The 25,492-nt window shown below is 38.9% G+C and overlaps 2 protein-coding genes across 3 annotated transcripts; both read left to right on the top strand.

Moving 5' to 3' along the window:
• The first annotated feature begins 820 nt into the window (after nt 1-820).
• ube2na (ubiquitin-conjugating enzyme E2Na) lies at nt 821-11,642 on the top strand. The gene is made up of 4 exons (XM_088298026.1): nt 821-973; nt 8,699-8,945; nt 9,078-9,218; nt 10,387-11,642. The coding sequence occupies exons 1-4, from the start codon at nt 944-946 to the stop codon at nt 10,422-10,424; spliced, it is 456 nt and encodes a 151-aa protein (XP_088154152.1). The 5' UTR covers nt 821-943; the 3' UTR covers nt 10,425-11,642.
• A 675-nt stretch (nt 11,643-12,317) lies between these two features.
• nudt4a (nudix (nucleoside diphosphate linked moiety X)-type motif 4a) lies at nt 12,318-25,337 on the top strand. Of its 2 annotated transcripts, XM_088298024.1 has the most exons (5): nt 12,321-12,712; nt 18,153-18,263; nt 21,618-21,662; nt 21,851-21,938; nt 24,382-25,337. In XM_088298024.1, the coding sequence occupies exons 1-5, from the start codon at nt 12,614-12,616 to the stop codon at nt 24,603-24,605; spliced, it is 567 nt and encodes a 188-aa protein (XP_088154150.1). In that variant the 5' UTR covers nt 12,321-12,613; the 3' UTR covers nt 24,606-25,337. The 2 variants fall into 2 exon arrangements, with proteins under 2 accessions (XP_088154151.1, XP_088154150.1); XM_088298025.1 differs by lacking the exon at nt 18,153-18,263 and having other exon boundaries at nt 12,318-12,712.
• Nucleotides 25,338-25,492: the final 155 nt, after the last annotated feature.

Here is a 25,492-nt window from a genome sequence, read left to right as displayed (position 1 = left end):
AAATCATCAAGAGTCCTTCTATATTTATTCATATTTATTTTGAATTCATTTCTCTAAATAAATAAAAATATAGATGGAAGCGATCGTGGTCCATCAGACAAGCGATCAATCTTTTTTCACTGCCATTGACAGATGTAAATGTCAAATATCCATACTAAGTGGGAATGTTGACAGTAATTAATACACATTTGAATGATGTGAGTGACTGCCCATTGGTTATGTATTAGCCTCTTGCTAATATGTTGCTAAGATAAAGAATTATTTGGTATTTAGTTTTACTGAACGAGAATTGAGGCATCACGTCATGCAACATATTTCACCTGTAGCTACTGATTTAAAAAAAACAACTCATGACAACATTTCAAATATGCATTATTTATTTTGGTTTATCGATTCACAAACTCAGAGTTTGACAGAAACAAAATTGTAAAATAGCAACGCACGAGACCATCAAAAAAGTGCAATGTTTTTGTGAATTAATTTTATTTTGCAGGAGCAATAGTGCATGCGTACTGTGCAGCTTGTCTGTGACCTCCCCTTTCCCCATCCACCTATGGACACAGAGATGCCAAACATCTTCACTAATTACTTGTGGCTTTAATAGAAAAAGATGACAAAACAACAACAACAAAAATAGCATTTTACTGACAACAGTTAAATGCATTTAATCGCCTTTGGTACTTAAGTACAGCATGTTGGATACTTTTGCTCTTTTACTCAAGTCATATTCTACAAGGTGATGTTAACGTTATTTTTTGATAAAGTCACCAGGTTTGTCTTTAAGATATTAAACAAGACAGGTTGTTGGTGTGTACAACAGATGGTTTGCTGCAAGTGCTTCCATCTGTGGTCATGACGCAGAGAACCCGGAAGTCGTAGGTGTGTGCGTGTGCTGTCAACGAGAGGAGGCACTGACTGAGCTAAAGCTCGCATTTAAGACAAGATGACAGGACTGCCTCGCAGGATTATAAAGGTAACCTCGTCACTATTAAAAATTAGTCTCTGGAACCTTTTATTGTTGAGGCATTTGCTCAACATATTGGGCCCACTCGCCCAAAATATCGACTGTGGGCTTTTTGTGCTAGCTAGCATCCACCGCGACACCGTTGGTTGTCCGAAGTGACTTCCGTTTTCTTCCCTTGCGGATAGTAGTCAAAAGTTGTGGTTATAATGTGAGCTGTTGTGCTAATCATGTTTGCTCGCGCGTATAGTTAGAAACACGATGAAGTGTAGGTTCTCGTTTCTATCTGCGAGTCGAACGCTTCAGGGACTGACGGTCTACCTTGCTAATCAGGCTAACGAAGCTAAGCATGCTAACCATGTCTGGCGTCGTTGTGCATTTAAAAATGAAAAAACTCGCCACGCCGATAGTTTTTCCCCTTCTCCACAATATAGTGGTTCCCACTCAAATGGAAAGGACGCGTTTATACGTTGGCTATCTTTCGTATAATTTATTTGAGTGTGCGGCCTTTTAGTGCACATTTACGTGTTAAAATGAAAGTAATTCTTGCTATGAGGCAATCGGTGAACGCTTGTGCTCGGCGTGTAATAATGTCATATTTGAGAATAAAACTTTAAAAATTAAGTGTTAGCGCCCTGTTCCAGTTTGTATTCTGCAAGGCCTCTTTTAACCGAGAATTAGAATGGGGGGTAAAAGTTGATCATTCCGAACCCAAACTCTTATCAATGTTTGATATTATTAAGTGAAAACTATGCTGTGCGTTCTTCTCTGTATATAATTGGTGAGAATTCAATGAATGACAAATAATATTTACGAAACGCGTTACATGTTTGAGAAATTAGCTCACCTTGGGTCTCCTTATTAAAGCACTTTCCCATTCTTGACACCACCAGCACCCAATCGCGGCTATACCTTGCTATGCGGGGCAATCTTCCCTTATCTTTGACACAAATATGAATTCACAATTTATTGTAATCATCCGTCCTTCTGACTTGGGGCGTTGTACATTTTAGTGAAGATATCCTCCAGCCAGGCCTAACATAAGAATCAAACCCAGAGGATCAGGCTGAACCACACTATTCCACCGTGTCATTGAAAGAATCCAAATGTAATTGAATCACTTCATATAAGCTGGTTACCAGTGGAGGTCAGTATTATATGGTTCAAAACCACAAGAGAGCAACATAAGTCAGCCAAAGCCATTGCTACTCAAATACTGTCCGTTTTACTTATCTAAACGGCGATATGGCAGCACCTTTGAAGGACATCTACGTAATCGCACACATTTTACCGCATTGAGTCGAAGTTTGTTTGCATTTTACACTGCAATTCGAGTGCTGTGCTGCCCTTTATTGACATATCAAGTGGTGATTTTAAAGCACGCATTACTCCACACAGCAAGGTGCACAGTAACCATAATCACAAGCCAGTCCTGAGGTTTGAAATATTATCGGATATTTACAACCACTTTGATGGTTCAACAACTCTATTAAACATATTAACTGACTAACAAAACCAAATAATTTATGCTTGCACAGATGTTGGTTTACAATGGTTTTCCTTCTCAGTGGCAGTGACATCTCATTAATGTGGTCCAGAAATGTGGAATTCTATCCTCACTCACATGTGCTAACTGCAGTCGAAAAGTCATTCCAGTCAATATTTAACAAATACTACGTTATAACTACCAAACAATCAAATGAAAACCATTATTGAGCATCCCTTGTTGTGCTGCATGATAAAGTACTCTTGTGCCACAGTGCAAACTACTTTATTGTCTGCTGTTTGCAATCTATAAATGTCATCATTACAATGAACATTTGAATGAAAAACATTTCTGCACCATAAATATACAACAGTCAAATAAAAAAGAGTAAGAATGACAATGACCGACAGTGGTCTGTTGAAACTCATAACACATGGTAGAACTGTATTAACAAAACATTTACAGACCGCAGAATGTTGTATGACCCGACCCGGCTGTCATAAAAGACCCCCAGGATACGCTAGAAATTAGCAAAACTTGTAATCGGATAATGGATGTGTTTCTTTTTAGGTGGCTTTGGCATTCAACTGGTTGAACTAGGGCTGCCACTAACGATTATTTTGGTAGTCGACTAAGCACCAACAGTAGACCCGATTAGTAGAGTAATATATGTAAATTGTGGCATGAATACATAAAGAAATACTTGAAAACAAATGTCACTCTTCTTGTGCCCTAAGCCTTTTTTCAAATGTACGAGGCGGTGAAATTAGAGTACGGTAGTAAATTAGGAAAATGCACGGTGCTGGAGAAAACTAAAATAAAGACTTGCATTGGTTTTTAATTTTGATTTTATTTAACCTTTATGCAATTTACATTACGGCGCCTCTGCGCCATAGACGGGTATACAGACAGCGGGGAAAGCGTGAGTGGAGGCTGTTGCAAGAGAAAAGCAATGCACCAGATAAATGAATACAAACACGATTAAAGGACTTGTCTACTACTTCAATTAATTATCGACGCTTTGGATCGACTAATTTTGGCAGCCCTACACTCTGAACTAGAGGGTGACATGGGAGTGGATTTTCAATCCCATACCACTCCAACAGAAAAAAAAATCCCATCCTAGTCTCGGATCATAGTTTAAAAAAAACAAAAATCCCCTCCCATCCAGCTCTAGTCATTTTGGCTTATTGTTAGTGAGTAAGAAAAATACAACTTTTTTTTTTCCATTGCCATAATCCCGCTTCCACTTGTTCCTGTGATTTTTTTTTATTTATCCTGTGCCGTCAAAATCTCATGAATAAAGCTGACGTTGACTCCCTATAAAATATATTTTTCAACCCAAACATATTTTACAATTTTTACTTGATGTACATGTTCTTAATTCATGAATGTAAGATTATATGTCAACATTCTTCCTATATTTTTGCCAGAGATTTACTACCTCAGAGACTGTGGGTTTAGCAATATGGCCGGCAATTCATATATTATTTTAATGTTTTGGTCTGCAAAGTAAAGGTGAGAGTAAAAGTGTAAAGATCATGATGTTGTATTTCTAATTGGATTATTTAATTGTGGAAAGGGAAATATTTCTGGTTAAAAAGGGTCTGAACATTTAAGCCTTCCAATCACATTTTGCTTTTACATGTAAACAATACATGGCTGCTTTTTATTTTATGCAATGAATAAAATAAACGTTGTCCCTTAGCAAAGCTAAATTGTTTAAGATTTTTTTTTATTGCGCAGATAAAGTCTAAACTGAGTATTCTGTGCTGCAAAATAGTGCCAATAACATTGCTGGTATTATTAATATTTAATATACTTCTGACATTGAGCGCTTCATCATGGTCAGCCATTAGCTTGTTCAGGTGTTGTGCTAAATTGCTAATGTAGCCGTCTTACTTTATGTCTGGCTGCGTATTAATTGAAATACTAATTTTCTGTTCATAGCTACTGGCTCTTCACCTTAACTCAGTTCTTGACAGACTTCTGTGAAAAGTCTACTGTAGATCTCAGCAATTATTTTGCGTCTTTCCTAACTCTGCACTTGGCATGCTTAGCGACACCAAGTTCGCCTCCTTGGTCAAAACGCTATTTGTTAGTTGTACTTTGTCATCACGGCCCGGGGAGGTGGATCTACATTGTGCAGCTCCTTGCTGTTGCAAAGCGATAAATCATTCAGCCCTAATATGGGTCCTATAAATTAAAATGGACACATTTTTACCATGGCACAGTTGTTTGCATGACTTTTTAGTTTTAGGCATCAAACTGTCGTAACGGGCGACATCACATCATCGTATCTTACGAGCCATTAGTGCACCTCACTCAACTTTTTTTCAGCCAACATCAAAGAAAGAAAGAAATACTGTGCATGTGTTTTGCTGTTCCCTGTGTTTCTTTTTTTTGTGACACTTTTTCAGAATGAAAGATATTGATAAGCGATGAACGTGAACAAGCCACAGAAGAGATTCAAAGCTCTGTCAAGACTTTGGTGCTGTTATTGGTTTTATCCTGAAAGCTTTCTATATCTTTTTTTTTTGCTCCCAGTCCTCTCTGCTTGTGAGTTCTCTGTTGGTGTAAAGTCGATCTAAACAAGTGGAACTTACAAAGGTTTTATCCTGAGAGTGGTAGTGTGCATTTGAGTACAATGTCAAAAAAATACAATACAGCTTTAACATTAGCGCTAGTGGGGTTTTGAAAACGAAGCATGTTTCTATTTAAATATACAATGTGTGCAATTATTTTTATTATTTAGTTTTACAGTAAACTCCAAGTGGTTGTGATTAAACAGCTTTAAGCATGTCAAGGGACAGAAGAATTACATGCTTGTTCTGCAAAAAACATGGTGCATTCTTGGTTACTTTCACAACTACTCTGTTCTGTACAGGAATTGTTTCTCTAAGATTGTTTTTAAGATCCATAAAAGTCAATCTCACGATTAAATTTAGATAAATCATCCTGCCCTACTGTCAGATAAACAAAGATTTATGACTATGACTGACGCTCTAGACCACAGGTGTCAAACTCAAGGCCCGGGGGCCAAATCTGGCCCGCGACCTGATTTTATGTGGCCCGCAAAGGGGAAATCATGTGTGTCAACTTCCTGTTTCTAACACATTTATTTCACTTTTAACAACATTGAGATCTGAGATATTGTCGTTCATTTGTTAGCCATAGCCCCCCCCCCCTTTAAAATAAATTGTTGAACAAACAATTACTTCCTGGCTTCTGATTTCAAAACTCGCTAACCCATCAGTTTGTTTCGGTACGCGGTAACGTCATAACGGCCCTCTGAGGGAAACCATAAGTATGATCTGGCCCATCCACAAAAATGAGTTTGACACCGCTGCTCTAGACTCTGGAACAAATTGTAAGATTGTTTTGATGTGATGGTGTTCGTCTTTAGAGGTACCAATATAATTCAACCCACAGAAAAGAAGGCAATTAATTTTTTTTGCACTCAAAATGTTTCCACGATGTGTGGAGTGGGAGGTAGCCATGTAGAGAAGAAAACCTAATGGGAATGGAAAGATGTAAGCGATACAGGTGAGTGACTAAGCCTGCAACAGACTAATATTGGTGGGAAAAGGTAGGAAGATTGGAGCCCTTGAGCCTTTGGCGCGTGAGACTGGTACTGGGAGCCCCTCTTGTCTGTGTTTTCACTGCACGGTTTTGTCTGTGGGTTATCTAAAACATTTCAGGAATTTCACTCAAAGCTGCATTCAGGAGAAGCCTGTCAAAAACAAGTTTGGTGGCTGTTTACGATTCCTTTGCATTTATTCCATTATCAGGGTTCTGTAATTGTCAGATATGATGGACATAACATGAAGCTGCAGACTAAGTTTTCTCAGGATTGGTAATGATTGGTTCATACTATCACATGCATTTGATTGCATAAAACTGTAAAGGTTTTATATTCTGTCACTTTGCTTTGGTTGCTAGTAGGGAGTAAGTAACGTTGCTGCAGTGGCTGTTGGGTGTAGAAGTACAATAATGGTCTCCTGTGGCATGGAGGCTCAATGTCACCTCCAAAAGACCAAGGCATACTGCACAGTCTTCATTCCTAGCACTAGACGCAGAGGCAGACACAATGATGTTCACCTCTTAGAGTCCACTACCTCTACTCACTAGTGTTTTTAGAACTTTTTTTTTTTTTTGCAGCTCCAAGTTTGGTAATTAAACCTATCATATTATAGGAAGTGAAAATAAAAAGACTCATCTCTCTGTTCTGCCCATTCTTAGCCACCCTTAATTGTGTTCTCTGTCAAGCAACAACACATCATAGGCATTGACTCGCACACAATTGTTGAGGTTACCTTACTTGGGTTAAAACTTACAATCATATATTTAAAGTAAGTAACTAAATAAAAACCAAACAAATATTTTTATACACTGGCACTGGAGTCAAGCTCCGGATCTAAACACTCATCAAGTGGCGCCAGAATTATTGTTAAGGATGGGCAATTAATCAAAGTTTAAACTAATCACAAATGTTTAAAAAAGAAACTAATCAATGAAAAACAATGAATGTACTAAACGGCACAGATTGTGAAAGTAGCTTGAATGCACCATTCTGCTAGCGAAGCAAACCTGTGACGAGCATACGGTATGAGTCTGCTCTTCTTGAGCATGCTTTAAGTTGATTAATGACATTCCAGTTGGTGTTTACTGTAAAACTAAACTCACAAAATAATTGCACACATTGGATTTTTAAATACAAGGCCCGCTTTGCTTTTAAAATATCACTTGAATCCATCTTCTTCTACATTTCTTATTTCGCTGTCATTGTGTACTCCATGCATGTGCGACACCACGCTGCCCCCAAGAGGCCTCCGCGTACACAGCATGAACATATGGTATTGGTTTACAGTTGTTTATAGTATATTATTTTTTTTATTTTGCAAGAATATATGCTTTCTGTGTGTCCCCTGCACTTAGTTGGAAACCAATTCAGGATGTACATTGCCTTCTTCACTGAGTCTGCTGGGATAGGCTCCAGCACCTTCGTGACATTCGTGACCCTCGTGCGGAGAAGCAGTTTGGATAATGAATGGAATTTTTTTTCTGGTTGTTCTTTGAAGTTTTATCTAAAGTTGAAATTTCAATGACTCAAGAATTTTTTTATTGTTGTACCAACACATTTCCTCGTGATGTAGCATGAAATAGGACACCCTTGGTCCCAAATTAGCAGGTCCCTAGGCATGAAAATAGAACAATAAAAGAAGATAAAATAAACATGATAAAAAGATGAGGGAGATATGTATTCACAGTTTTAAAGTTGCGAAGCGCGTTTATTATTGTGAATGAAACCTAACAAAATAACGAACATTAAAATAAAAAAATCTTTGTTAATGAAATAAAATAAAAACACTTTAAAAAAACTAAAACTACCTGTAAAAACACTTGAAAATCGCACATATATATGTGGATCTGAAAAACATGTGAAAAGCTCGGGATTGTATTGGTGTGAATAATATTGACATAAATCTCTCCCCATATACAAGAAAAAGTGCCCAAGTAGTGTCAATAATAATTGCATTAATAACTTGTATTCATATAGCACCATTGAAGGGAGCCAGGGATGCTAAAAATTATGTACGAGAGTTGTTGGTGTAAGTAAAATGTGTCTGTGTACCAAGTGTTGTTGAAAGGAACAGTGTCATAGCAACAATCTCATCACACGTTGGATCAGTGAAGGGCATTCAAAGAACGGTTTGGAGCAGGATAAGCAGTTGATGTGCATGGTGGTAGTGCCCTCGCCACCTACCGACTTTGCATACATGCTACTGTGATGGATACGTTTGACAACATTGTCTCTGATGGAGCTTTTCAAAACCCCCTAAAAACAAAATAGTGTTGTTGCTAGTTAAGCCAAAGGTACATGTAGGAATTTTCAGGGCTGCGGTAAGATTCTGCAACTGCTCCAATTTACAATGACCACGACGAGAGGATCTGAATTTTTTGGGGTAGCCTGTCTGCACTATATGCTTGTATTTATCAGTTCCTCTCTTCAGTTGACTTCCTTACAGTATTACATGCCCCCATTGACTTGATTGTCAAACTAGCTGCCAAGGTACCACTTCCTGAGCCCAGCATCATTGCACAGGCTTGGCGGTGGTTTGCCTCCTACTGCGTAATCTGTCCTCTTCGTGTGGTCTTTACTACTTTAATTGTAATGGTAAAAACACACCAGTGTTGACTGCGACCGTTTGGTATTGATGATTGTGCTTCATTTTGTTTTGATTTGCCAGGAAACTCAGCGCTTGTTTGCAGAGCCTGTGCCAGGTATCCAGGCAGAGCCAGATGAGAGCAACGCTCGCTACTTTCACGTGGTCATTTCTGGACCGCAGGACTCACCTTTTGAGGGGGGTACATTTAAACTAGAACTCTTTTTACCAGAGGAATATCCGATGGCTGCACCTAAAGTCCGCTTCATGACTAAAATATATCATCCCAATGTAGACAAGCTGGGAAGAATATGTCTAGACATTCTGAAAGGTAAGTCACTCCACCTGTTGCTTGCCCCTTATAGAAATTTGCGCCATGTTGTCTGCCCGTCTTTCCGGGTGTCCATTTTCATTGTCTTAGCCTCCTCTTTCCTGTGTTGTGTTTCTTCAATGCTTATTCCAGATAAATGGTCACCAGCTCTGCAGATTCGCACAGTGCTGTTGTCAATCCAGGCATTACTAAGTGCACCAAATCCTGACGATCCCTTAGCAAATGATGTTGCAGAGAAGTGGAAGACAAATGAAGCTGAAGCTATAGAGACCGGTAAGACCGTCCCGCTGGTTTTAAATGAATCCTTGATGATCAAAACATTTGAGTCCAAACTATTATGACTCAGTTGGTTCATGCTCATAATGCCGGCACACTTTAAAAATATAGAAAAATAGATACTCTGTAACCATTCCATTTTCTCACATGGCCCCTTTGGACATTTAGTTGCCCACCTTGATGAAAGGTATAACGATTTCCATCACACATTGCCACGCTGTTCCAAATCATGCAACAGTAAACACTTGACATGGACTTTTTTTTTTCTTTTCATCAATTCAGACTACATTTATTTATTTGTTCCAGTGTGTGAGGTGGAATCAATAGCAAATTCCGTCAGAATTAGGCATCGCCATTTTGCTCAATACTAGCTTGGAAACAGGAGTTAAGTGCGTTCCCCGAGAGGATCTCTCATCCATCCATCTTGCACTTTTCGGCGTGGACACACCATCCTTCTCACCTGTTGATTTTTGCGAGTCATTTATGTTGTTATTGGCAAAACACGTAATTGTCGATTAGTCGACTTGAAGCTCTAATAGTCATTGTGCGGTCGCATAGTCAGTGAGACGGCTCAAACCATGGGTGCAACCACCATTTCAGAATTAGGAGGGTCTGATTGAAAGAGAATGTCCAACCTCTTGCATTTAAACTGCAGTACTCCTCTCCATGTTAGACAGTGAATTGCAATCAATTACACATTTCATTCCTTTTTATAGATTGGAAATATTTTCCTCACATTGTTCTGTGTATGTGCAAAGCAGTGACCACGAATTTCAAGCACAAACTAAAGGTTGGATTTGCATCTAGCATTAAAATTCAGGCGCAAGCAAGCTAACACATTGTAGCTAATAAAACTGTATTAATGTAAGGGGGCTGAGTCAAAGTTGTTTTCCCGAGCTCCCCAAAAATAAAAATAGCCTCACAGATTACACTTTGTACTTTATGACACTTATAGTGTATAAGTGCTTTATAACTTGATCTGAAAAGGCTGTGCATGATGAAGGAATTGCCATTGCTTAATACAGTAATGACCAACTCACTTCACATTATCCCTTAACATTAATTTGATCAAAAAATGGACATAATTTGCAGCATAAATAATCCTTTTTTTGAAAATGTTGTTGTTGACCTTTAATACTGTGTTCTCCTCTAAACCTCTCCTTAGCCAAGACATGGACCAGACTTTATGCCGTAAACAAATGAAGCGACGAGCAGCATCTCAAGTGAAGACACACACGGAAGTCAAGTGTGAACACAAGTCCTCATGTTCTGCCAATACCTCCTTTATTTGCTTTTGAAGGACACGGTCAAATTCAACACACACACGAACACGTGCACACATATGCTATAAATAAACATGAATTTAATGAAAAGGGAAAAACTGCTGGCGATTAGTGAATGCATTCTAGTAAAACGACTCTGTCTTTGTCCTAAATAACTCACTACTGTTTGCTCGGAGGTTTAGGTCTGCTCACCTTGGCTTTCTTTGTACGTCAATAGTCTGTCAACTGCTGCTTTTTTAAGCTTTTCAAGAGGGAGAAACTTGCGTCCCACATCTTTGCTGGGGTAGGGGGGGTTACAAGGAGGAGACAGCAGTGGGATTGGGTGAGGAAAGAGGGTCTCATTGTGGCCAGTATGGTGAATTTTTAGGTTTATTTTAACTTTGTGTTCCTTTATCACTGTTGATTAAAAGCAACTAACAACTACTAATATTTACCGCCTGTAGTGTAGTGTGACGCCCACATGGCGATCCGGTGTTGGGCTGGCCAAACAAAAAAACAAAATAGCTCTCATTTAACTCACACATAACAGGACTGAAAGTCAAAACTGAGCCTTTTGCTTTTACAAATCACATACACCACCATGACTTTTTAACCACTTCTCGCTGGAAATTCTGTTATGTGCGTGTCAGTGCTGTTAGAATGGACATTCTGGACCTTGACTTAGTTTAAGCCTTTTTTGTTTTGCTGATTTGACAATATCTAGTCCTCGTATATTGTATTTTTCTTCTTAGTACATGCAGTCATACTAAATTCCACTCAGCCTTTTTTCTTCTTGTGTATTGTCATTCTGACACTACAAGACTCAGTTGTGTATGACCTTCCTCTCAATGGCATTTGGACCGCCAAGCAAGGGTTCCATTTGAACTTTCACCTTATTTAATAATAAATCCAGATTGGGACGGCATATGTGACGCTGGGGTGTGGCATGGCCAGTCTCCTCCAATTTAGGTCGGTGTGCGATTTGACAACTGACAACATTTGTGGCCACAGAGCCAAGTTAAATGTAAATGTATTATTTTTGATCATCTGGAGAGGATCGTTTTTCCTGTTCTGAGAATGTTAAGGAAAACGATCATCTGCATACATTTCAGTTCTGTAAATAAACTCAATTAGTTAATAAACACATGCTTGGGTTTGATTTGTGCTGTTTTGTTGTCTTTAAATTGAATAATCAATAGTCACAAATCCGAACACCTCGCAGACGTTCTTTCGTTTATTCTCACACAAGACAAGAGAACTACAAATTCTAAATTTGGAGGTGTTGTAATCTTGTCAAAAAAATACAAACTGTTCAATTTCTGGACATGACAGCACCGGTAGTATTCACATTACAATGAGTTTCACTAGGAACACATGATTTAATGGGAAGTCAAAGTTGTCTGTCCATCACCCGTAATTTGCCGATATTAGTATTTAAATTGATTTGAGATACTGACTCCCAAAACGATTAATCAAAATCAATTTCATGTGAACATTAGCGTGCATCACCATTTAGAAGAAAAATAAAACAATCTATTAGTCATGCTCTGGTTATTGCATACTTTTATTCAATATTTTATAGTAGTGATATCTAAAACTACTGTGAATTCATTGGTCTGATTTCAAATTTTTATTTTCCTTTTCTTTTTTTTTTTTTAAGAAAATCAGACCTGGATTTGATGCTACCTAAAGAGGAGCCTGAACATTGATACACATTTGATTGAAAGTTGCATTCATTTTTTTTCTTATCTGTTTTCCAAATATGTTAATAAATGAGAGGCATGAATTACAAAGTAGTCTACCGGGCATTAGCTGCCACAGCCAATATGGCCGACTCGCTGGCGTCTACTAGCAAATGCTCAGCCTGTTCATTGGAGTTTCTATGTATTTATGTCTATGCTCGTAACTCGGCTAGTAAAACAAGCCCGCCGACTTCAGACATGACTTGATTTGTGTGACTTCTGAACTGAATCTCCATTGAAACTTCAATGAGATTAGTGAATAAAGTCCACATTTTGGAATTGCGACGACAACATTATCTTATGGCCTCGCGAACGACTGAGGCTCCACGCACTAACAACCTCTGGCTCTAATTTTGCTGCATTTTCTACATCGAGGACAACAATTTACATGATGAAGTTTAAGCCCAACAAGACCAGGACGTATGACGGCGAAGGGTTCAAAAGACGAGCGGCGTGTTTGTGTTTCAGAAGCGAGTCCGAAGATGAGGTAAGGCGAAAGTGTGTGTACTGCTTCTGTTTGTTGTTCAACTGATGTATATTTTTAAATAACGTAAATTTAGTTCTCATACATTATAGACCAGTTGCAGTGTGCTGGTGGTGCGTTCATTGGAGTGTAGTAATATTAAAACTCATCTCGAGTCCATAATGCACACTGAATGTAGAGTAACGTAAAAGCATTTGTTTATAGCATTCCCACTCAATTTTCCAAATGCCGTCGTAAATCGTTCTATTATAACTGAGTATTACGTTTGCAAAGGCCGCTTTCTTTAAATGTCAAGCTATTGCATTTCACCACATTAGTTCAGCAGATGTACCTAATGAAGTGGCCAATGAATGTGTCATTCTCTTGGCAGCCTTGAGAATGGTGCTCCATTATTTTGATCCCAACACGAATAGAAGGAGTAAAGGCAGCAAAAATAAATATCTAGTATTTATTTAGCTATTGTTACTAGGGTCAGACCGGTGTGGATTTGTTTTTATTAGGTTGATGCTAATTCCAATATTTGGCATAAAAATTCCAATAACCGATTAATTGTCCGTCAAAATATACTGTATAATGAAGATGTACTTGTTTTTAGGTCACTTAACGCTTGCAACAATAAAGATATGGTTTATAGGCATAATATTTGACTTTAGTGTAGTTTTTAGTCCGTTTTAATATTTGGTAAATGTTACAATACAAATAAAAACTGATGAAAATTTACTTTTTTTTTTTTTTTTACATTTTTGTGGGGGTATGTATACAACTTATTTTATCATTTTTTAACAGATTTTTCTGTGGGGGGGGGACTCATGAAACTCATTATCTTTGTCTTATGTTGTAATGTGTAAAAAATGTAGATTTTAAAAGCGCTAATATTGTCAGAATGAATTGGCTCATTGATTAATCTGTTGGGGCCCTAATTGTTACTACACTCAATTTGCAATGGTTGGTCTTGGTTGTCGTCCACCCCAAAAGTATCTGAATTATTCAAGAGGCTTTCAAATAAACTGGCATTCATCCATCAATCCATTATCTGACCCGCTTTTCCTCACAAGGGTTGCTGACCTTGCAGTGCGTCTATCCCAACTCTCCCCGGGCGGTAGACAGCATACACCCTGAACTGGTCGCCAGCCAATTGCAGGGATAAACCGAAATGTCCAGCGAAAGTCATTGTGCAGCAGGTGTAAACTTGATTACATGAATAAATAAATGATTAATTTTATTTGTTCAGCACTTTAATAACATGTTACGTAGCTTCTGTGTCCTCATGCCCGCAGAGTGGATGTTTCCCATCTGAGCTGTGCTTTAGCTGTGGTGGTGTTGGTAGTGAGTGTGTCTGTGGGGAGGGGGGGGGGTGTTGAATGTTACACAGTGTGCTAAACACTTAGTGACCTACGAGCTGCAATTTTTAGAAACAAGGTACAGCCTCTTGCTGTTCCCTGCAGATTTGCTTTCCTGGCTCCAGGTGCTGCCAATTTCTCCGTGTTTCTCTGCCTCGTACGCTTCACAATGTCCCGTGCTGGCATGATATAAAATCACTTACTTGGATTATTGCTGATGTAGCGCAGGAAGAAGCAGTCATCTCACTTGTCTCACAACATTTTGCTGTCATGTTTTCTAGCATTGCACACGTCACAATTACGGTGGTTTAGTCCTGTTTGCATGGTAGGTTGACAGCCATTGCCTTCTTTCTCTTAAGATTTAGGAGGGCAAATGGACAAAAGCTTTGTTTTTCTCTTTGTTGTGACACATTTCCATTAATACAGTGTAAAATAAGTAATTTCCCCAGTGCCCATTTGTTTGTGTGCATATTTATCACACATAAATGTTTCAGAGCATCACATTAATTTTTGTATCATGCAAAGAAATCAATCCATCCATCCATTATCTGCACCGCTTGTCCTCACAAGGGTTGCAGGGGGCTATCCCAGCTATCTATGGGAATTAGGCGGGGTACACCCTGAACTGGTTGCCAGCCAGTCACAGGGCACACATAGACAAACAACTATCCGTGCTCACACTCACTCCACATTGTGAGGCCATTGTGCCGCCATACAAAGAAATAATACATTAATTTTGTCATTTAGTTAAATAGCATTTAAATAATTGTTTTATTTATTAAGCGATTAAATATTCTAAATCTTGAAATAGTGTCGCCGTGATAGCAACATTTTGACAATACTATGCCGGCATCAAGTACCCTGATATGAGTACTGAAACTGTAAAATTGCGTTGAATGAGCTAAACAAGTTAAAATTCCTTTGATTTGTATTTCACATGGTGGTACAATGGATGACTGGTTAGCACGTTTAAGATTCCGTTGCTGACACCAGGTCGCCATGACACCACGCCTCACTACCCACAATTTTTCTGCGTAGATCACGGATGACCCGAATCACCGCTACTGCGCATGTACACCCTCGACAAGTGAACAAACAGCGGGGAAAAGTGCCAGACGAGGCGTTTCAAGAGAAAAGCAATGCGCGATTTGGATCGTCAACGTTGTCGTGATTTGTCTTCTAATCTTGGCACCCCTACTTTTAAATAAATCCAATACAAGTAATTTAATCAGAATACCATATTCATAATGAAATGCTTAGGAGATGGTGAAAGTTGAACAAGTTGCCAAGGAACACGTTCTGCGCATGGTGCATCAAATAGCCCAAAATAGTTCTAACTCACAGCACATTGTTACAATGACTATAATGTCAGCTGCAAGTGGAAATGCTCCTAATTGGTGAAGAAAAAAGCCAGCTGTCGTTGATCCCTTTTCCCTCCAATTAATAACGATATAATGTTGACGTTCGGCCATCACTGTAATGTAGTCGCAACTCACATATGGCTGTTGGTCAGTCGATGAGCGTATATGGGACAGGTCAATACATCACTTTTACAATTATCTGAACACCGGAGAGAGTTCGTCACCACGATACTTCAGGGCAGATGTTGAAACAAATGTTATACAGTGTTGACTTTGATTATTCCGCTCTATGTTGTCCCTTTTGAGTATGCTGAAGCTGGAAGGGATTAAGCGCAGCCTCAAGATGAAGTGTGGATTTCACATACCCAATGTGCTTGGCAAGCTACCGCATGACCTTAGCTTCAGCTTTAAGAATTACCTGCTGCCAGCCTCCTCCTCCACTCTTGCTTGGGTTTTTAGAATGGCTATCATTGTGATAACTGCCACTGGAGGGAAGACAGTGTTTACCATTAAGAGGAGATTCTGTCTCAATACTGTAGACCAGGGGTGGGCAAACGTTTTGATTGGGGCGCCACAATGGGTGCTAAAATTAGACAGAGGGGCCGGACCAGGAGCAGATAGATGGAGTGTTTTGGTAACCTCACCTCGTCGGAGGAAAAAAAAATACATTTAATTTTAAATGATAATAAACAAAAGCATTACAACAAAATATCTGTCTTTAACACACCACAGTATTTGGAAAATAAAACATTAACAAGGTTTATTCATTTAATCTTTTTCAAGTTCGGCGGGCTGGATAAAAACGTTTAACGGGCCGCTTGTGGCCCCCAGGCCGTAGTTTGCCCATGCCTGCTGTAGACCAATCCAAGAGTGGTGAATCCCTTGACCTACTTGACCCAGAAGAAAAACATGTTTGTGGATTTTTTATTAGTGTTGTTGTTGAAAATGTGTTTAGAATTTTTTTAAGTGTATAGCCAAATACCCTTTTAAGGATTTGCTACAAGGGACAAAATGTCGGAAATACTCAACAAAAGGAAGGTTATGTTAAATAATGCAATACAGTGTAAGCGAGAGCGTCGTGTGAGTGAATTAAATGTCTTTGTCATTCATCCTTAAACTTAGGGCTGAGTGTTTTACGGGTTTATTGTGGTCTAATAAACGTGATACACATTTTTACACTTGTATTACTGTACACGTGTTACATAAAATGTAAAACATGCATTTGACCATTTTTAAAATATTTTAGACAATGAATATTATTGCAGTAGTTTCCATTCTCACAATGACTTGTCCTGACTATTTAACTCTAGAACTCGAGTATGACCAAATTGCACAACAAGTTGACTGTGTTCTGTCACTGTTGACAACCTTTCTGCTGGGGTCATTAACCTCCTCTGCTAAGCGCTCTTGTTTTCACCCTGAAAGGCAACAGCTGATCCAGGGTTTTTTAGAAAAGCCGGTTGACTGAGTGCGTACGTAATCACATGTGTGCGCATACGACTGTCTGCATTTTCAGCATGGCATGTAAAATTTGGTTTCAATGCTCTTGGAGAACATTGTCATTTGTTTAGTCTGACTGGAACTAGAATTTAAAACAAGCCCTTAAAGTTCCAATCAGTGGAATATTTAAGTTTGACTTGTGCATTTTGTTGTTTCCATGCAATAGCCTCCTGTAAGGCTAAAGACCTTCAAAATGAGACGATTTTAATTCTATGCCGCTGTGATGTAGATTCATAATGACTTACTGTATTCAAGTAGATGTGACGCCCTCTTCGTGGTTGCTACTCAGCGCAGGAAAAATGATGTTCACAATGCACTGGATCTCGTGCAAAGCTAAAACGTTGCTTCAGCTGACAGCCTCAGAGAGGTTGATGAATAAACTGCTTCATTTTTTGGGCAGGAGAAACTGGATTTCAGAACCAGAATTGTGCTGTTTTGGGGGACATTTTGTGGATGATGCCTCTCACAAACGCGCCAAATACATTTCTGGGTTTTAAGTGATTTGGCTACACATATACACATTGGTCAGTCCCCTCTGGGAGCTGTGATGTCACGCAATGTCAACATGTAAGTCCATTTATTTAACAAAAATCAGAGTACAACTGAGAACCGGCCATTTTCAAGCGCTGCCTGCCTCTGGGTGCTGGTGTCACCATGAAATAACATTTTTCCTCCTTGGCGACCATGGCCAGCAGACGCCCAAATATTGGGATCTAACCAGTAAAAGTACAACTATTTTCTCGTGGTGCCCCGATTGATCGGCCCCTGATCATGATCAGCCAATTTCTGAGCCCAAGGACAAAAATATAAAACAAAACACTAACTTGTTGTTGGAGACATGCTCGTCTTGCTGGTTGCTGTCAAGGTGCCCTTGAGCAAGACAATTCTCTCTGAATCGCTCCTTGCATGTGTGCGTGCTGGTTCTGTGTGGTTTGCAACAGAAAGTATACATGAAAGAGTGGGTTGTATTTCTCCTTCAGGATACCAATGAGTATGAAATGATATACCATTTACATAGCTGACAGTTTTTGCCATGCAACCTACATCATGTGGTGGATGGGGTTAGGCCTTGTTTTTAACATTACTTATGACTGAATTCATTACTCCCACTGCTAGTTACTGCAAGGTAATTCACCGCGGTCACAGCAACGACTACATTGCTTGCACTTTATATTTGGCACTTTGAATTCAGCCAATCCATATGTAGCACAAAAGACGTGATAAGTCTTTTCTTACATGTAGGTGCTACTGGTGAGCAGTAGCCGGCATCCAGACCGATGGATTGTGCCAGGGGGAGGAGTGGAGCCTGAGGAGGAACCCTGTGGGGCTGCTGTCAGAGAAGTTTATGAGGAGGTAAAGAAAGATGGACGCTCATTCATGCGATGTGGAAATAGCAATATTGCAAACTGTAATGTGAATAAATGTATCCATCCATTATTTGAGCCGCTTATCCTCATGAGGGTCGCGGGGGCGCTGGAGCCTATCCCAGCTTCGGGCAGTGGGCAGGGTGCACCCTGAACTGGTTGCCAGCCAATTAACTGTATATATATCTATTTCCTTTACCACTTATACTGCTCAGGGTCACATGGTGCGATGGAGTCCATCCCTTCTCGCTTGGAGAGGCAGGGTACACCCTGGGCTGAAGTAAATTACAGAGCACATACAAATAGACAACATGCCACCTACACTATGTAGGCAATTTGTTCTTCAGTTAACTTGAAATACATATTTTTGAATTCTGGAAGGGGATGGAATGCAAACTGAGCAGAAGCCGCAAGCTCTCAAAAGAAATGCCCAAGTTAAGTTCTAAATGTACAGTATGTATGTGTGTACAGATACTATTAAATGTATTAAAAAAAAAAAAAAAAAAAAAAACTATCACTCAATTGTCTCAGTCAGATAATCGTGAAAACAATTTCGTCTACTATTTGGTTAGATGACGTTCGGGGTGACCTTTGATGCCTCTCGTAATCCAATGCGTATTTTTTTTTTTAAAGGATTTTTATTATTTATTTTTTGCTATAACTTGGTAGAGATTACCTGCGACTGAGTGTGGCTGTTCACTCACAACCAATAAATGTGCATCTTTCAGTATTTTTTTTTTTTTACATGTTTTCATTCAGCATGCCATCTTACATTACATTCTATTAGTAAGGTCCCTAAAAAACTACGATGAGCTCAATTTTCAAATTTAAAATCAGATGAACTGATTACTGCAAATTCCAGACTACTGAGCACAACTGAATACAAGATACACCCCCTAAATTGAAAAAACTTAAAAAAATAAATAAATAATATGAAGTTATATAGGCCATACTATGTCTACATTGTAACGAGTGTTATTTTACACTGAAGAATTTTTTTTTAATCCCATTTTAGTTTATTGTAATATTTTCATTGTTTAATGAAACCCTTAATTAACTTCTCTGGGATTAACCCGCAAAAAATGTCTTCTCAAAATTTGAACGTTTCTCCTCAAATGAAGTCATTGGTTAGCAACTCTGCTCCCGCAAAGATTTTTTTTTTTTATTTCAAGCCTTTTAACTTGTATACAATATTTTAACTTTAGTCATTGCTTTGTCTATGCAGGTTGTCTTTTGTAATTGTAATTTAAAACTTTTGCAATGTTTTTAGTGATTTTTCCTATGATATTTTGTATTTGGTAATTAGGAAATAATTAGTCTAGCCATAAATGCACGTAAAATACCATCCATTGCATCATACCATTTTTTAACCAAATAACAATGATGCCATTTTGAGCTACCACTCATCATTTGATCGTTAATCCACATTGATGCCGGTTTACACTGTGATCACTGCAACAAATTGAAAGGAGTTGAACACACAATGTCTGTCACATCATTATCATATTGTAAACACGCATGCATAGATACTCCAGACATGAAGACAAATTGGCAGGCCGGTACACTCTTGAATAGTGATGTCATTAGCAACAAGGTCGCTCCAGGTGAATGTTCGAAATGTTTTGCCTTGATGCCCAGCAATGAATTGCTTTTTGGTTTCATAAAAAGTTGGCTCATTTGCCTCCATACTGATTGATAGGTTGGTGTTGTGAGGTTGTGTATTGGATTGTAGCGTGTTGACAACTTTGAAGTATGGCAGTGACATTTGGGAAGCCTCTCACGTTACTCCGTCCTGTGCCTACGACCATGTCTATGTCTGTATATAGATGCGTTGCAATCCCACAACTTGGAAAGCCTGCAACTCAAATCATCATATTTCAGTAAACGGATACAATATGCATTTCAACTTGACTTGACATGGACACACGATACTATTATGTTATTTTGTTCTCTTCCGAAGCAAGTTTTATTGACCTTTTTGACAGAAATTAGGCTTGCATTGATTTAACAAAATTAAATTAAAAATATTTTTAATATTGTCCCTGAAAATTGTGACTGGTCTCCATGATAAATTGTAATTTTACTCATGTGCAATACAGCATGCATTTTCCACATTGTCAGTTACACACGCAGAAAACATTTAGTATGTCTTTGGGAACTGAGACACAGCAGTAGTGTGATCCCTACTAACTGAAACTGGCAGCTATGCAGGCCACATTTAAAATGCCACACATCAGAAGTTCATGTTGCCAAACAATTTCTTAATCCGTTGGAATGCATCATAGGCAGCTCCAGACAGAAACAGGAAGTTGTTGAGTATGAGCGAGCTCTAAAAGCTTTCTGGAGCATTATCCACAGGTTAGGTTGCAAAACCCTCTGTGATGTACTTCATTACAATCAGACCGAAGGCTGTCTGAGTTGACGTTTGACGTCCTGTTAATCACCATGTTCATTTGCTGTAAAGTGTACATCATCAGCCCATTATCCTATTGTTCAGCCTACCTGGTCATCTCTGTTGTCTGATCTCCTGACCTGCTTATAACAATGTTGGCATAGTATCATCCCAGTTTTGTTGTCTTTTGTTGTTTGTGGAACCCAGGGTTCGACAATCACTCAGAGTGTGTCATCACTGTGCAAGTGCACGATGTGAGCGATCAATTTTCACATCTGTGTTGAGCTGAAGAACTCATCTAAAGAGTTTAGACACCTCGTTTGGAGTACTAGTGTTACAGAATACGAATATTCCCACAGCAGATCAACAAGCAGATCAGTGTAAAATCCGCTGTGATGTTGACTCTGTCATTCGAGGGTGAAGAAGGAGCCCAGTCAAAATGCAAAGCACTCAATTTACTGGTCGATCTACGTTCCTACCTCCACTTATGGTCACGTTCTGTGCATTGTGAACGAAAGAACAAGATCTTGAATACAAGGGGTCGAAATGAATTTCCTCCACTGGGTGTTAGGGCTCTCCCTTAGATATGAAAAGCTTGGTCATCCGGATGGGACTCAAAATCAAGCCACTGCTCCGCCATGTTGAGAGGAGCCAGATGAGGTGGCGCGGACATCTTCTTTGGATGCTTCCTGGACACCCCCTGGTGAGGTGTTCTGGGCATGTCCCACCGGCAGAAGGTCTTGAGGATGACCTAGGAAACGCTGGAGCGACTTATGTTTCCCAGCTGGCCTAGAAACACATAACCCCTGAACAGTTGGAAGAAGTGGCTGGGGAGAAGGAAATCTGGGCTTCCACGCAGAAGCTGCTGTCTGCGCGACCCGACTCTGGTTAAGCGGTAGAGAACGGATGGATGGATCTTTGCTGAATGTGTTTTGCTTCTTGCGTGCACAGGCTGGGGTTAAGGCAAAGCTTGGCAGACTTCTTGGAATTTTTGAGGTAAGTCTGTTTTACAATTTTTCTTTAAATATTTTTTGATGAACATGAACCAAAATTTATTCTAGTTAAAATACAAAATAGTTCTGAATCAGATAATCTGGTTGCCCCATTTTCATACTGGTACTTCTTTCAGTAGAGTGCAGGTACAGTAGAAATTAAAAGCAATGTTTTCATCTATACCTTTACAGCACAACCAAGACAGAAAGCACAGGACGCATGTCTATATCATCATTGTCACAGAGATACTGGAGGACTGGGAGGACTCTGTCAACATAGGTATGCCGTTCACACTGCTGCTTTTACTCACACAGGAATATGATATTTGGATTGCAGCTAGCGTAGATCTGCCTGCCATGGCTGCTCATAGACAATACCAGACCGGTTGTTTGAGTTAAAATTACTAAAATAACACTTAGGAGGTCATTCATAAGCTTGAAAGATGAATAAGACACTTCTGAGCGTCTGTTTATATATGTGTATATATATATATATATATATATATATAGGGTAAATTGGATCATATTTTTTTAACCTTTACATTATTAATTTACATAACGTTGCGCCCACCCAGTTGCATCATCAGTTCAGTCCTGCTCATAACCGTTTTAACCCAAGACATTGTGTTATAAGCAAAAATGTATTTACCGAGCAACATTTGTGAGTTATTTACCGAATAATTAGTTAGCATTGTTTGCTTTGAGTAAAATTGCGAAAATAGTATATTATTGCATCATTACAAGTTGAGTACGTGGGGAAAAACGTTGACGATAACAATAAAAAACACACTATAAATCCAGAATGTATACAGTTTTGTTAATCTCTGTGTAGAAAATCCATTGAGTCAGACAGATTGACTAAGCATTGCTTTGTAAACTGAGTAAGTGGGACACATACTTAGCAATGTCGGCACACCCCCTGACCTATTTGATAAATATTTCTAAAATACTGACAGTCATACCATAAATAGAGTTTTCATGCTCCAAATCATGAAGGATTGACTAGCAGTGATGTTGCAATATTGGCTTTAAATGGTAAAAGTCCACATTCTGGATTTGTTCTGCAAGGAATTTACTCATTAAAATACAGTACAAAGTGTTTGTGTCATGTACGTATGTATGGGTGTGTGTGTGAATGTCTGTGCATGTATATATATATATATATATATATATATATATATATATATATCTCATGGAACCTAATATATGGCACAACAGCAACATCACCAAGAATGGAAAGTCCTGTAAATATTGATGAAAAGACAGAAAAAAACAAAAACAGGGCAGAGACTGACAGCAATATTGAAGGAGCAGGAGGAATTTCTGGCAGGTACTGGCTGTATATTACCTGGGACAATAATCTCCAAGCTTCTTATCATGTCAGGGCCATGAGCAACATTTTGGAAAAATACACTTAAAGCTCACAAAGGGCTTTTTGGCCAAAATTCCAAAAGGTACACCCTCACTTTTACAGCCGATCTTTACGCCGATGAAACAGTCGGTCTATGGGTCACATTAGCTCACACCGAACATTTAGTGGGAGGTCATTCCAAAGAGCTTAGTCCACGGTATATCTAATAGCGTCTGGTCTGAGAGGTAAGGTGGTGCGAGACCATATAAAGATTTGAAAACAATAGAATCTTAAAAACAACTCTAAAATGTACAAGGAGCCTGTGAAGGGACGCCATAATAGGAGTTATGTGCTCCCTCTTTTGAGGACCAGTCAAGAGGCGAGCAGCAGCATTTCAACCATCTGGATACGCTTGATGCAGGATTTTATTTACTCCAAAATAAAGTGCATTGCAGTAATCCACCCGAGATGTAACAAAGGCACACATTTCTGTTTCAAAGTGCTATTGAGAAAGGAGATACTTTACCTTAGCCAGCTGCCTAAGATGAAAAAAGCTGGATTTGGCGGTCCAATTTAAAATCACTGTACAAGATCCAAGTTAGAGACTGTTGGCTTTAGATAAGGAGCCAGGGGCCCAAGTCAGCAGGATGGCAAAGGGCCACTGGGACTAAGCCACATCAAATATTGCCACATCAAGATGTTTCACACTCATAGACCCACACATAAAAAACACTGAGTGCTGAAGAGAAAAGGTGCTGTAACAAAGTATTAGTTTGAGGTGATGTGTGTTTACTTTTTCCCGATTGAGTTGTACAGGTTACAGGTCACGTTAATTGTAGAATTATTTTTTTTTTTTAAATGATATATCCTGGACTCAACTTTTTAGATTACCAAAAATCTGGCATTTGAACAGGGGTGTGTAGACTTTTTATATCAAATGTGTACATATCAATGTCCAACGTCCAGGTTGCATAGTAGAAAATAGAACATGACAAACCTGGCATGATAAAACAGCTACGTAACAAATGTAATGTGATGTGCTTAGAAGCCGTCGGCAATATTTTGTCATTGGAGGAAAGTATACAGTTACATAAACTAGATTTCTACTTGGAAACTGTACAGTTTTATATTGCATCATCACATTCTTCTCTGTTTTGATGAGGTGTGAATTTTTATTCCATGTTAGACGCTCATGACCCTACCTATTTTCGGTCCCGGCTGCAAATTTGGCCAGAAGTAAAGTAACTACCTTGAAACAAAATAAAGCAGCCAAATCAAAAGATGACACATGTAATTTAGCCACCACTGCTGGATGATCAGTGTTGTGCAGCATGCTAACCATTGACTTTCTCTTCTCTGATATTGTATGCAGGAAGGAAACGTAAGTGGTTCAAAGTTGATGAAGCCATCCGGGTGCTGCAGAGCCACAGGCCTGTCCAAGCCGAATACCTGCACAGATTCAAGAGCACCCGTGACTCCACCTGCGGCCCAGTGTGTCACCCAAGTAACGGCAACACACTAGGCTCCCAAGTGATGGACAACAACGCTCCTCACTACGTTGTTAGTGCTGCACAAACCTTGGATCTTGTCAACTGACAAGAGATTCTTGAAGGACTCCAAGATTGACTTATCTGAAACACGCTGTTACCTGCCATGCCTTTTACACTATGACGTACGGACACCCATGACATTGATTTGAAACCCATTTTGAGGTGGGCTTGGAGAGTGCCAAAATGTTTTCCAATAATAGTTACAGTTTTGTGTATTTTTATAATGATCATCACCAACTGTTTGAGCAAATGTGTGTCCCTTTAATGCTTTCTCGTTATTTTTAGAGTGTTGCGTCTGCACTTTAAAGGTCATTTTTATTCTTGATGATTAATAATACAGTATGTGATTGTTGTTGATGCCAGTGTTTTCTTGGTGCCCAGTACTGAGAAGTCTTCCCACTCCGAGGAAGTCGTAATGCTCAGTACCTTGTTGACAAATCATTAAGGAGTATATCAAGTGTTTGAAAAAAATACTAAACTATTTTTGTGCCCTGCTAAGCCTGTAAAAATGCATGTAAGAGAGAGCTAAGATATTCTCGTGTTAATATTCAGTGTGAACATTAGAATCACATTTGAATAAATTCTGAAATAAAATAACTTCAAATATTGTGTCTGTGTACAAGGTGTCCCAAAATGTGCATAATTTGAATATATGAGTAACTAAATAAAATGTGTATTCATCAAAATTCCAACAACAGATTGAAACTGAGATGGATTTTTATAAAGATTTCACAAAGCTTCAGGAATTGAGTGCGATTAAACCAAGAACTAATGTCAATTTTTGCCTGTGTTTTTTTTATTATTTTTTTTTTTACAAATCTCATTCTGAATAATATCCAAGAAGGTGAAACCATTGTTTTATCAGAGTCCCGTGTTTTAAAATTTCACAATCTGCATCAAACTCACAAAAGTGTATTGAAAACTTCAATTAAT

This window comes from Idiotropiscis lumnitzeri, chromosome 6 (genome assembly GCF_059441095.1).
Source record: "Idiotropiscis lumnitzeri isolate Australia: NSW breed Sydney's pygmy pipehorse chromosome 6, RoL_Ilum_1.0, whole genome shotgun sequence".
Taxonomy (NCBI): Eukaryota; Metazoa; Chordata; class Actinopteri; order Syngnathiformes; family Syngnathidae; genus Idiotropiscis; species Idiotropiscis lumnitzeri.
The sequence above is the reverse complement of the archived record's forward strand: the minus strand, read 5'-3'. Positions and strand labels throughout refer to the sequence as shown.

Bases quoted from the DNA above. Each gene is read 5' to 3' on its own strand.
- nudt4a (XM_088298024.1), top strand. From the start codon at position 12,614: ATGATGAAGTTTAAGCCCAACAAGACCAGGACGTATGACGGCGAAGGG. The intron at 12,713-18,152 runs GTAAGGCGAAAG...TCTTACATGTAG, and splicing joins GAAGCGAGTCCGAAGATGAG to GTGCTACTGGTGAGCAGTAG. The intron at 18,264-21,617 runs GTAAAGAAAGAT...TTGCGTGCACAG, and splicing joins TCAGAGAAGTTTATGAGGAG to GCTGGGGTTAAGGCAAAGCT.
- ube2na (XM_088298026.1), top strand. From the start codon at position 944: ATGACAGGACTGCCTCGCAGGATTATAAAG. The intron at 8,946-9,077 runs GTAAGTCACTCC...TGCTTATTCCAG, and splicing joins ATGTCTAGACATTCTGAAAG to ATAAATGGTCACCAGCTCTG. The intron at 9,219-10,386 runs GTAAGACCGTCC...ACCTCTCCTTAG, and splicing joins AGCTGAAGCTATAGAGACCG to CCAAGACATGGACCAGACTT.